Source organism: Vanessa atalanta, chromosome 28 (assembly GCF_905147765.1).
Source record: "Vanessa atalanta chromosome 28, ilVanAtal1.2, whole genome shotgun sequence".
In the NCBI taxonomy this organism is placed as follows: domain Eukaryota; kingdom Metazoa; phylum Arthropoda; class Insecta; order Lepidoptera; family Nymphalidae; genus Vanessa; species Vanessa atalanta.
This window is the reverse complement of record NC_061898.1, coordinates 4263582-4277178: the sequence shown is the minus strand read 5'-3', so window position 1 is coordinate 4277178 and position 13597 is coordinate 4263582. Positions and strand designations below refer to the sequence as shown.

General features: G+C 34.8%; 2 protein-coding genes across 15 annotated transcripts in view; one reads left to right on the top strand and one right to left on the bottom strand.

The window, feature by feature from the left end:
- Positions 1–486: 486 nt before the first annotated feature.
- Positions 487–7440, bottom strand: LOC125074828 (gastrula zinc finger protein XlCGF26.1-like). The gene is made up of 5 exons (XM_047686283.1): positions 7189–7440; positions 5990–6131; positions 3443–3544; positions 2198–2371; positions 487–1662 (listed from the first exon to the last, which is right to left on the bottom strand). Exons 1-5 carry the CDS (start codon positions 7342–7344, stop codon positions 554–556), a joined length of 1683 nt encoding a protein of 560 aa, XP_047542239.1. The 5' UTR covers positions 7345–7440; the 3' UTR covers positions 487–553.
- A 427-nt stretch (positions 7441–7867) lies between these two features.
- Positions 7868–13597, top strand: part of LOC125074821 (gastrula zinc finger protein XlCGF57.1-like) — a 40309-nt gene continuing 34579 nt past the window's right edge. For all 14 annotated transcript variants that reach the window (XM_047686261.1, XM_047686265.1, XM_047686256.1 and 11 more), the window contains exons 1-3: positions 7868–8228; positions 11854–12019; positions 12358–12477. In XM_047686261.1, coding sequence (XP_047542217.1) covers positions 8076–8228; positions 11854–12019; positions 12358–12477 — 439 coding nt within the window. In that variant the 5' untranslated portion in view covers positions 7868–8075. The remainder of the gene's footprint in view (positions 8229–11853; positions 12020–12357; positions 12478–13597) is intronic.

The window sequence follows — 13597 nt, the reverse complement described above, 5'->3', positions numbered from 1 at the left end:
AAATTATTCCATATTAAATTGCCTTTATTCTAAAAAGAAATTTCGATGTGTTATTAGACAAAAATATGTTTAATGCTAGTTCTCGTGTCGAATTTAACAATCACTCATTTTCGAGATTTTTAATCCTTTCATCAGCAGCCTGTAAATTTTCCCACTGCTGGGATAAAGGCCTCCTCTCCCTTTGAGGAGAAGGTTTGGAGCATATTCCACCAGGCTGCTCCAATGCGGGTTGGCGGAATACACATGTGGCAGAATTTCGTTGAAATTAGACACATGCAGGTTTCCTCACGATGTTTTCCTTCACCGACGAACACGAGATGAATTATAAACACAAATTAAGCACATGGAAATTCAGTAGTGCCTGTCTGGGTTTGAACCCGAAATCATCGGCTAAGACGCACGCGTTCTAACCACTGGGCCATCTCAGCATCCTTTATATGTAAATAAATCAATATATAAAATTAAAAGAAAATTTATTGTCCTTAATCTAAAAAATAAATAACAATTATAATTTATAACTATGGATGTGCATTTAGTTTTTATTATTAAATAATTATTCTTGAAAACTCTCTTCTGACTCTAAATGCTGATGTTGTCTTTTTATATGATTCTTCAGACAAACATTTTGACTATAGGACGCGCTACACATGGTGCATTTATATTTTTTTTCACTGGTATGCGACTGCATGTGCACCTTCAAAGCCCTTAACCTCGGATAACTTTTCCCACAGTGTTCACATCTAAAATTCCTCTCCCCCGTATGACTTGACATGTGTTCCTTTAATCTACATGGCAAATAAAACCTCTTTTCACACAAATTGCACTGATGTTTCAGTAATTTTAAATGTATTCTTCTATTATGATCTCGCAGCGTCTTCTTGCTGACATAAACTTTATCGCAGTGATCACATTTAAAAATGGACTCCTCGCCGTGAACTTCTATCATGTGTTTTTGTCGAAGAGTATCGGAGAAAAAAGTTTCATCGCATTTAGTGCATAAATATCGAGCCTCCTTCGTGTGTAAGCGAGCGATGTGAATACACATATTGTACTTGGATTTAAAAGATTTTCCGCATTGCTTGCAAGAATAGTTCGCGTTGGATCGCTGGTGGCTTTTCATGTGTGCTCTAAGCATGCGTTCCTCGAAGTAATGAACCCCACACACATCACATATACAATCGCCGAAATGTTCCGCCATGTGTTTCTTCAAAGTGTGAAAAAACCCGAACGTCCTGTCACACTCTGTGCATTTCAAATTAGTTGGTGTGAGTCGAAATTTTAAAAAATCTTCTTTGACGGGGTACCAAGTTTTGCCGTGAACATTTTTAATATGATATTTCAATGTATCGATATTATCAATGCTCTCGTTACAGAGTCGACAATCGATTCTGTAAAAATCGATTTGGCATATTTTGTTTTCGAGACGTGTGTTATTGACGAGAATTTCCATGTACGTAGCGGGATCGTGCGTTAAGGAATGTTCTCGAAGTTTCCTACAGTCCAAGAACTTTTGCCTACAGTAGGAACAATAGAAGTTGTTGAAGAATGTGTTAAAGGGGTATGCATAGGAATTTTCAATTATCGTTATTATATTTAGTATTGATTTGTCCTTTCGAAGACTTTCTTTCATAATCGGTTCCTTATCAGGAAGGGTTGTACTATCTGTTGGAAGAAAATTATATTTAGGCAAGTTCTGATATATATGTATGTGCAGTGCTGTCTTTAGCATAAGGGTGTAAGATTATTATCACGGAGGCCTCTAAATGCCGATATATTTGCCTATACTTTTGGAAATTTACATGGCGGTCTTGCGCACAATTTGAGTAGTCTTTTGTCTTTTGTCTTTTGAGGAGCTAACCAAGTATAATCCAATGGTAGTCTTGGACTATACTTGGTTAGCTACCTAAAAATTAAAAGCAATTTCATACCTTCGAGGATGGATAGAAATCCAAATTTGTGACGTCAGCAATGTTTTTTAAAAACAAGCTGGGACAAGCTGGACTTCGTCATATACATATTAAGAGATACACGAGACTAAAGTGATAATACATATTAAACGGGTACCTTAAAGTCTAGAGTGACTAGGCATCTTCTAGACAAGCGTATTCCCCCTTAGGCTTTATGACCACTTTCCATTAGATGTGAAGACAGAAAAGCGCTGGCTTCTATATAAAAAAAAAGTATGAATATACTATACCGAGTTTATTCTGTGCTGTGATACGTCTTGTGTTCGTTCGATTCCTTTTAATTAAGGTATCTTTATAATTGCTTCTTAAAGTTCTCTTCAGTTTTCGCTTCTCTGTACATTCTAATTCACTTTCTGAAGGCGATTCGGTTTTCTCAAATGAGGACGTCTGTAAGGGTTCTGTGTCTGGAATTATATTTTTTTGATTGCAAGATATTAATCAAACTGTAAGTCGTGAAGTACAAATAATGGTAATACGATTAGTACCTACATATCTTAAAATATATATTTTTACCATAGTGAAAAGGCTACCATACCGCCGTTCTTTGTTTTATGATATCGGTAGGCGGACGAGCAAATGGGCCACCTGCCACCATTCCTTACATCATCAATACGCCACCAACTTTGGGAACTAAGATGTTACGTCCCTTGTGCCTGTAGTTAGACTGGCTCACTCACCCTTCAAACCGGAACACAACAATACTGAGTACTGCTGTTTGGCGGTAGAATATCTGATGAGTGGGTGGTACATAACATGCCATTAACAAATGAATATTACTGTAAATATGTAATGTGTAAACGCCACAATTGTGTCGTCAGTTCTCACGTCAGATCGTTCCGTGAACGTGGCACGTTGCGATATCGTGACGTCAATTATTACAAAGTTAATTTCCGCGTATATGCTCCAAACCTTCTCCTCAAAGGGAGAGGAGGCCTTTAGCCCAGCAGTGGGAAATTTACAGGCTGCTAATGCTAAAAATGCTAATTTCCGCGACACGACGTCTTAACGACACGATTTTGTAATGTGCGTCAAAAACTAATTATTATTAAAAAAATATGTGTTGTATGCATAATATTTTTAAATTGTATTAATTCCTAAATGATTATTTAGTGAATAATTAATTTTAAACAATTTATTATATAATGGAATTCTAAGATGATTTACACCATAACATGTGTTGGCTGAGCGTTGCGCATTCTGCAGTCTATCTCAAAAAAAAAAAACAAAAACTTAAATTACGATTTATGTAACAAAGGCAAAAATACAATTTAAAGTAAGCAGTAATTTATGAAGCGAGGTTTTTAAGAGAAACTGAATTTTGGGGACTCGAACATCTTACGTGATTTTAAGGGCATGGATAATTGTTGGAATCTTCTTTGGGAGAGGGGAGATAGCCAGATTCTTGCTAAGAGGGTCACCACCTTCAACATAAGCTATATATATATTTAAAGGGTATTATTATTATTTGTACGTACCATTGTCATTGTGGTCTGATACGTCAATCTGTTCGTTCGTTTGCTTAAAGTCATCTTGTGCAAGGTTTCGATCGTCCGTCATTACTTCATTACTTTTGTTATCTGCAAACAATTAATATCAGTTAAATGTGTGTGTAATAACTTACTTATATAGAATGTGGCAAATCAAATCAAATTACTCTTTATTGTACACTAGTAAACACTTTAGTCACGTTTAAGAAAGATGCACAAGAGGCGGCCTTATCGCTAAAACAGCGATCTCTTCCAGGCAACCTTAAGATAGAGGAAAGAAACAGATATGGCATTAATGACGTCATTTTTTGTTCGCTCTTGCTCACTAATTGGTGATAACATGGCCGGATCTACCATACGGCTTTTTGGGCTTCAGCCCCCCATGGCCCCGCGTATTCAAGGGGCCCCAGCTAAGTCAAGTCAAAGTCAAAAAGAGAAGATAATGCAAAAGAAGGAAAAAAGAATTAAACAGTTCGTATTGTTTGCAGCAAACCCATTGAATTAATTTAATTCAAGTCTACGTTCAGATATGTCTTAGGTGGGCCCCTAAGTAGTGTTAGCCCAGGGTCCCCCAAACGTACAATGGCCATGGGTGATAATAATGATCCCGATGGATTAGGACACGAAGGTCATTTTTAATGGAGCTACGTAGGAGATAGGTCTCAAGTGTAGTCAAACACAGACTCTCTAGTTACTCTTTCTCATACTTCGATGGGATGCAGTACGACACGAATTATGAAACGACGCCTATACATGCTATTCGAGGCACGGGATTTCAAATACTACTATCTAAAAACGCCGGTCAAACAAATCCAATATTTGTTATTGCCCCCACTTGGGAGCTTGAACCGAAATCCTTGGGGTCTGAACCTTATAATGTAGTCATTATGTCCAACGAGGCATTAATTATAGGAGTGACAGATCCTAGCAAATCCTTTTTTTTTCTCGTCGGAAAAACACGTTACGCCCTTCACCCATGGATGGAAGTGGGGGGGTAGGGGGGGGATTTGTGGGACTCGGCGGTGCCCTGGACGCCAAGTGCACCCCGGTACACCTGAATAATCCCGTCTGGGTAGGTACCACCCACTCATCAGATATTCTACCGCCAAACAGCAGTACTCAGTATTGTTGTGTTCAGGTTTGAAGGTTGAGTGAGCCAGTCTAACTACAGGCAAAAGGGACGTAATATCTTAGTTACCAAGGTTGGTGGCGCATTGATGATGTAAGGAACGGTTAATATTTCTATGGGCGGTGGAGATCACTTACCATCAGTTGGCCCATTTGCTCGTCCGACTACCAATATCATAAAAAAAAGAGTAACAACTCCTTCGTCTCAACCAAGTTAAGTGAGGAATGATAAACACCGCTTATAATCAATTCGTTTGATTCGTTATTAACGATTTAGTAAAAGGACGCTATGTATGTTTTACCTTTAAATCAGGTTTTAGACCCGTAATGCTCATGCAAAGTTAGGTCGAAACTATTATTTTCCTCCCTTTGTCAAACGATTTGCTTTTTTTTTTTTTTTTGTTTTTTGGTAGCTATTGCTTTGGTTGAAGTTGTAACAGTAACACGGAGTAGTAGTTTGGTAGCTACAAGCATCGGTGTAGCTATGGTAATATTTTTTTTTTTTGTCGACATCCTTGGTCGAGTTTGTACCTACACCGTTTTCCATGAGTACGCCACTCCGGTCCCCGGCCGAGTTGAAGTAGAAAAAGTTCATTAGTTTTCTATGTTGTCTTGGGTCTGGGTGTTTGTGGTACCGTCGTTACTTCTGATTTTCCGTAACACAAGTGCTTTAGCTACTTACATTGGGATCAGAGTAATGTATGTGATGTTGTCCAATATATTTATATTTTTTGTGCTAAATAAAACATTTTTCTGAATCGCGCTAACGTATTGGTCTACAACTAGGAAATATTGTGTTGGCATTTCTGGAACGTATTGTTTCTTATAGTTTAACAATTGTTAACCGGAACTAGTGTTGTGTGTGTGTTAGTGAAGTGGAATTTTCGATCGTGAGTACGACTACCGACAACCGGGTTGTTCAACCAGTACATCTCGTAAGGAGCCATTCATTTATTACGTAAGACTTGTTAATTTTATTTAAAGAAAATTATTATTTTTATTATAAGAAAAAATAAGAATAGGCTGACCCCCTCCCCCCTTTTTAATATTTATTAGGTAAGAAACTAAAGGAAAAAATGAATACACATTTGGTTTATTTTAATGTTTATGTTTCAAAGAATCAATTTTTTTTAATATTATTCGTAATAAATGAATGGCCCCTAACAGTTAACTTGAGAAATTAGCACATTATTCACTACCAGAAGATGGGGAATAGAGCGAGCATTCCTCTCGGGTCTCGAGTTAAGTCTTCCGGTAATATTGTTATATGCTGGACTAGTGCTTCTATAGAAGGAAATAAAATTCCTAAGTTTTTGCCGACTGCCGAGTTGCCAATTCAGCTCCAGCCTTGATCATGTTAAAATGTATTATTAAAAAAAAAAAACTTAGTTCATAATTACTGTCAACCTTCATGTACGACGATCTTCGATCTCAAGAGCTTCTCTTCACACTCCAGCACTTGCTGCCGGAAACAGCTCGCTTCTCTTAAGCGTGTTACACACGTAGCACAGATAAGTCGGTCATCCGGTTCACCGTCCAAGTGTGACAGCTGCAATGATATAAACTGTTTAGACTAGAAGTATCACTGTTTCAGTCCGTGACGAGACGGTCAGTGCAGTTACTGCAAAAGGAACATGACATCTATCATCATAATCAGCGGTTTTAATGGTGACCATATAAATTTGCTTTCATGAAATAAAATGAAAAAAACAAATGAATATATTTTTTTAATTTAACAGGCAGATTTTGGGCAGGCAAAAGGGCCACCTGATAGTAAGTGGGCATGGTGCGCACTGTAAGAAATAAATAACATCCTTTATATTGTCAATGTGCCACCAATCTCGGGAACTAATATTTCATGTATTATGTGAATATTATAATATGTTTAATTTAACCAATTCCATTAATAAATAAGAGTAATTGGGTTTACTGGTAATAACATTTAAATTATCTTGTTAAGTCATTTCTCAGAAGTACTGTATACTATAAAATATATATCAAAAGTAAATTCCAGTATAATATTTTAAGGTGGTTTTTGCAAGTAACACAATACAGTTCTTACTAATTTTCAATCTGTTACTAGGAGTTTATTTCATTAAATAATGTGTAGCTTATTTAAGCTCATTTTATCCGTAATTGATTTTCAATATTGTAATTGTAAAATAAATATTTTACTAACAGTATTAGATTTTTAATATTTTATAGTTGTTCTCGTTTAAATTCTTGGTTAAAGAATTAATGATAAATGTTTGACTTTAAAGTGACATATTTTCTATGTGAAAATATATTATTTTGACTTGGATAAAATTCTCTAGAGTAATGTTGTTGATGTTTTTTATATAAATGGATTTTTAAGCCAAATAGTCCAATCACTTATTGGATATGCTAAAGTAACATTCTGTTATTATCTTCCTCTTAAGGATTATGGTTAGAGCGTATTCCACCACGATGCACGGTTACGGCTTGGTAGGTAAAAATATAGCAGAATTTCATATGCAGGTTTCTTCTCGATGTTTTCTTTTATTACCGAGCATATGTATAAATATAAAACAGAAACCTAAGTTATACAAAGTTTGCACTAAAATTATTTATGAAAAACAACAAACCACTAAGCCAAAACAATCCACAAACATATCTGCGTAAACCTCCTTTCGGCCCAACCCTACATATTCAATATTTAAAAGTCGACATTTCTTAACAGCTCCGCAACATCTGCAAACACCTGGATCGAAAATAGGCCCTTTGCCTTTAATAATATTCATTTTTAATAATAGATCAGTTTGTTTTGTGAACTAATTTAATTTTTTGAATTGAAATTCGAATTTGGAATTGGAATGTTGTTGTTGCATATTGTCAAATGTTCAAACGATTTGTTATTAACTGCGTACTGACATTGACATATATATTGATGTTTAAATAATATATAAGCTTTATCCACACGTTGTAGATTTGTTAGCTTGCCATTTTTCTCAGTAGATTGTTATTTATTTTTAATGACAAGATTTTTTTAAATAAATATTTTAACTAACAATGATGTCCCTTATTTTGAGAAAGTTGATTTAAAAATAAATATTTTTAAGAAAATTTAAAATTTTGCCAGTGTTGGTTAACTACGATAATATGACTCTTTGAATTCAAGTCAACTTTATTCAAGTTTACTAATTTTATCTTGAAATTATTACATAGCTTTACTAAGGCTTTAATAAATAATTATTGAAATTTTTTTGCTATTGGCGAAACTGGTTTTTGAAGTCCTGTCGTCCCAGTCGAGTATTTAGTGGCGCCAGTGGCCATGGTGCGCGTTTAGCGCAACTACTAATGCTTCACGCTTGACGCTTGTTTCGGTATCCGATGGCGTCCCATTGTGCAAATGTAGTGATAACTTGAAAAATGTAAAATAATGGCCTATAATTTGTTGCAATAAGCGTTTTAAGTTAATAATAACATGTGATAAAAATATTTTCTGTGAAAATAAGTGTTAATAAGTTGAGAAATGGCATCAAAAACTACGGAATGGCGACCGGGGCCTACTGTGTGCCGATGTTGTCTTACTGAAGGATGCTACAAAGACATTTCAACCGAATATTTTTGGATGGGCAAGAGAGAAGTGTATGCTGAGATGTTGTCTGAAACATTTGATTTAAGTGTAAGTTTTATATGTATTATAAATCGGCTATTAACAGTTGGCGTCCATTTTCTGGCGTTCTAACTTTTTGTGTATAACCCGACTGAATCTGATTGCTTTTGTTATTGATCTTAAAGCGACGCAGCTTGTGACAATTTCATTTGGTTGGCTTACAAAATCAATAATGAAATCTTGTCGATATGTACCGAATCGCAAATGATTTTAATACTTTATTTCCGCAATATTAAAGAAATCAGCAAACGATATTACGATTATTATGAAACATTTATTTTATCATGAAATTTGTGAAAATATATATTTCTTTTATAAACACTACATGAATGAACTTTTTTTTTAGTTTCCGGTAATTTTTTTTTTATTAAAAATGGCTTTTCATAATAAAATACATACTTCGAGAAAGAAATAGAAATGCCTCAACTTATTAAAGTTATTACTAGTAAATCTTGTATATATATTTTTAATTATAAGTCTGAACTCAAACTGAAATTATACTACCAAACTAAGAAGTTATAAAAAAAAAAAAACAAATTTAGGCGAATGTATGTTCTTAAATTCATAAAAAAAATATTTTAGATATTAACCCAAATAAAGGACTAAGAATAAGTTATCTCATTACAAGTGGATTTATGAAGTTTTGCATATATTTCTTTTTTGTTTACTAGGCTTGCTAGACTCAACAATTTTATACAAGGCAGTTACAAACTTATAAACTACCAAGACAAAAAGATATGCTAACTAAATATAAACACTGCATGTAATAAGGATTTCAATAAATTAACTTACAACTATAATTAAGTCTAGCTTATAATTAAGTCTAGTCCAACTACAAGAGGACGAAAGTAAAATAAACAATATTTGACATTGATTTGTTGCAATATAATAATTCGAGATGTTGAATAATCTCTGATATATTTTATATGTATATTGATGAAGCTGGTATTGAAACTTTGGAAGTAAAATTTAAAGGGATATTAGTAGTCGAGGGAATTAATGTGGTGTTGTTTAAACAGTTCTAGATAAATATATCTTTACTAAAAATATATCTTTATAAAAAATATTTATCTAGAACTGTTAGTGGTTTACAATACAGCCGAGCTATTAGCATATTCTATGGTATATGTAAATTAAAGTTGTGTTTATCTTTATTCCTTCTTCGATTGGAATAGACTATAAATTTATGAATAGCAATTAACTATCAACACATATACAGATGTAAATATTTTTTTAAATTAATAACTGTGTCTGTAGACTTCAGTCCATGTTTAAACATTTTTATAGTTTTCTTAGTTGTTTTTGTTACTTAACTCTGTTTGAAGTGGAATTTGTGATTATGTCTCAAGTCAGTTTAGAAAGAATTGTAGTTTATATATATGAGGTTTGTTCAAAAGGAAAGGTGAATTTTAATTTTTTTTGAAAAGTATTTATTTATTCATCATTATCCATTTTGTCACCTTCAAAGTAATCCCCCTCAGATATACAGCACTTATGCCAGCGCTTCTTCCAATCCTCGAAGCACTTCTGAAATGCGTTTTTCGGTATGGGCATTAGCTCGTTCTTCGATTCCGACTTTGTCTCGTCAATAGTAGCAAAACGCTTTCATTTAATTGTTCTCTTCAGTTTTGGGAATAGAAAAAAGTTGCAGGGAGCCAAATCTGGTGAATAAGGTGGTTGAGGCATGATTATGGTATTGTTTTTGGCCAAATAATCACGAACAAGCAATGAAGTGTGAGCTAGTGCATTATCGTGATGCAGAATCCATGATTTCTTTTACCATAATTCCGATCGTTTGAGCTGAATTGCTTCACGTAAACGTTGCATAACTTCCTTGTAGTACTACTTATTAACCGTACAACCTGTTTCCAAAACCATTTTCTTCACTGTTTCGAAGGTTTCTTCATTTATTGACGTGGTTGCAACTCCCGGACGCTCATCGTCTTCAGCATCTTCTCGGCCTTCTGTAAAGCGGTTGTACCACTAATAAACACTTTTTTGTGACAAAGTAGACTCGCCAAATGCCACAGTCAACATTTTAAGTGCGTTGGAGCACTTTATTCCGTTTTTAACGCAAAATTTAATACAGATTCTTTGATCCATTTTTTTCAAAATTAAGAAATCGAAGAACACACAAAAACACTACTAACCTTTTCTGTTGTCAAAAACAAACCACTAATCCAAAATTGCTGATAATGTCAACATATAAGAAACATATGTGTACCAACATAATAAAAAGAAAAAAACGATGATCGAGTGTACACTGCCCGAGAAAATTCAAAATTCACCTTTTCTTTTGAACAAACCTCGTATATACTCTATACCTGTCCTAACTTTAAGATTGAAGAACAAACATTATAAAAAGTTGTTTAGTCTCTTTAGTCACTGTTTATTGGTGTAAAATGCATTAAAATCTATTGCATAGTTTAAAGGTTCTAAGCATACACATGGTAGGAAGCAACTTTGTTCAATACTTTTATAATATATTCAAATTGAATTCATTCTTATCAATTTATATAATATTTAAAATTAAAATATATCATGTCTGTTTGTAAACAATGTCTTAATTATATGTATGATATTTAAATACAAACATTGCTATCAAAGAATATTTAATATACCTATTTTTAATACTATTATAATAAAGCTTTACACAAGCTGCAGTACAACAATAATTAAAAAAAGTTTTGGACTGTAATATTCGTTTGGTCTTTGTTGAGTTGAGTTACTGGTTGGATTTTGTATTTCTAAGCTGGTCTGAATTATATTCGGCCAGTTTTTTAATAATTACTGTTATGGATTGATATTTTTAGATTGTAATCTGAATCTTAGTTTTTGTGCAATAATCAGGCAATAATCATCTATCAACTGTTACTACCTTAGTTAGCTTTAATTTTACTGTTAATAGTGGATTGGTATAATTGCCGCCTTGTAAAAACATATGTTCAATACTGACCCCCTTGGGATTGTATCATCAGTTTGAAGTTTGAAGTTTAATAAATAGATAATGGAGCACTATTACTGTAAATAATTTTGTTATATTCAACAATAGATGTAAAATTGAGAACTTTTATTGTAATTAAAAAAAAAAAAAAAGATATTATTAAGACATCAAAGTCTACAAGCCAAAGTTTGCTAATTTTACTGACAATTTGTCAGTTCATAGCAATCAGATTGAAATGTAATTGTTATAGTTCAGTCGTTTTTTCTATTCTACTAACACAAGATCTATTTGTGGTTCGGTTGTTAGTTGAATTGGTGTCTAGTTTGATATCTTTTTCTCCAGTATTTCGGAACGAATTTTCTTATTATATGAAAATATTTAGATTGAAGAAGCCTGTAAATGTCCCACAAGTGGGCTAAGGCGTCCTCTCCCTTTGAGGAGATGGTTGCGTTATAATTGATCTTGTGCTCGGCAGTGAAGGAAAACAAACCATGAGGAATGCATCCGTCTAATTTCAATTAAATTCTTTCAAGTGTGTCCATTAACACGCACTAGATCATCGTGGTGGAATAAGCGCCAAAGCTTGAATCTTAATTCATTGTTTTCATAAAAAATTAAATAATAATTGTGGTCGAATCTTGGCCTCTGGTTTGATGAATTCAAAGTTTTAAATCCAATTGATACTTCCAGATCGCGTATTCGCAATCTGGTGGGCCGAACAGCCACAGTCGACTCATATGCGAGCCGTGTATATCGAGGCTACGGGATGCGGCGGATTTCAAGAGGCAGGTCCAGGAGTGCGAGCGTACATTCATGCAGTATCTAGACCCGGGTAGCTCACTGGCGGAGTTGGAAGGTATAGTCATTTGTTTATGAGTATAGCTTAGGCATTTATCAAAAAGAAATGTAATAATTTTGTATTCCCGTTTGAAGGGTGATTGGGTCAGAGTACAGGCAGAAGGGACATAACACAATAGTTCCTAGAGTTGATGGTGTATTGGCGTTTTAAGGGATGTTTGATATTTCTTACAGCGCCAATGTTTGCCAATGGCACAATGCCACTTACCAACATTACATTATCGATTTGCCTATTTCTTTTCAAGTAAAAGAAAATGCCGTTCCTTTGAAGCTGAAGAAGGGGAGGGGGGGGTTCACTCGAGACAAAATATAATAAAACGATGGTTCCTCTTACAGTGGGAGTAGACCTCGACAAGGAGGTGAAAGTGGAGCGAGTAAAGGAGGAGAAGGAACAGAGCGATGATGATGAATTTGACGACCGGCCCGATTTTGGTGATGACGACGATTATGATGACCGTGAGTACCAGTATACTTTAAATGTTTAGAATTTTTGAACAATCATTATAATATTAAGGAGAGAAACAGTTGCTTCATGATGGCGTGGAACGGTAGCAAGAATGCTAGCTAGCAGCGTTTCCCCTTTGAATTTCGATCCTCTGGGCGATAAACAACCAGCCCTCCTGTCTCCAGGCCAGACAATAAGGCGAGGTGTTATATTTTAAACGAAAGTTTCTCCTTGTTTTCGGTTAGAAGGTTGACCGAGCCAGTTTGACACAACGTAGTCAAACACGAGGGACATAACTTCTTAGTTCCAAGGTTGGTGGCGGATTGGTGATGTAAGGGATGGTTTATATTTCTAACGGTGCCGATGTCTATGGGACGTGGTGACCACTTACAATCAGGCGGTCCAATGCCAGTCCACTTACGTACTACAAAAAATGCAATTTCCTATCCCGTTAAGTCACGGGGGGTGGAACAAAGGACCTAAATTATTGTCAGAAGTTACTAACGACTTCATTTATGATAACAGTTTTCATATTGATATTCATTAAGGGTTTCTAAAAGTAGTGGTAATGTGTCCATCGTTATCAAAGTTCTGGGTACGAATCCTGAGTCGGATAAGTATGAAGTTTTCGAGGTTTTCCGTTAAGAAATTCTGAGTAACAGCCCGAAGTTTGTAAAATCAGGGAACCGCGGAAAAATCAATGGTCATATGTCTGAACTTGAGGTTTTGGGCAGTGCAACGTCTCTTGCGAAGTTGATCGGTTTGTGCGGATGTCATGGATATATTGAATGTCCCCCGTCCAAACCATGCCATTTACCGAGACAAAGATTATCTTATGCGCTAATCCAAATTTTCATCCAAAACCGTTCAGCTAATATTGCGTATTTAAGTATCAAACATCCAAACTTTTACATTTATTATATTAGTTGGTTAAAACTAAAGTGTCCTTATTAAACGGTCGGGATAATGAAAATGGTAAAGATTGTGATAGAAAATTATTTATCCCATACTCGATGGTAAAGCTAAATATCGCAAGGAACCCTGTGCGAATCGAAGGAGATTTTGACACATCAAAACCAAAATATTCTTTATCAAACTGGGCTCATAAAAGTACTTTGAATGTTCATGAAA

What these genes read in the sequence shown, in the direction of transcription:
- LOC125074828 (XM_047686283.1), bottom strand. Translation starts at nt 7,344, where the DNA reads ATGAATATTATTAAAGGCAAAGGGCCTATTTTCGATCCAGGTGTTTGC. An exon ending in GAAGATCGTCGTACATGAAG is followed by an intron (nt 3,545 to 5,989) that starts GTTGACAGTAAT and finishes AATTGTTTGCAG; the next exon opens with ATAACAAAAGTAATGAAGTA. An exon ending in CACAGCACAGAATAAACTCG is followed by an intron (nt 1,663 to 2,197) that starts GTATAGTATATT and finishes TTCTTCCAACAG; the next exon opens with ATAGTACAACCCTTCCTGAT.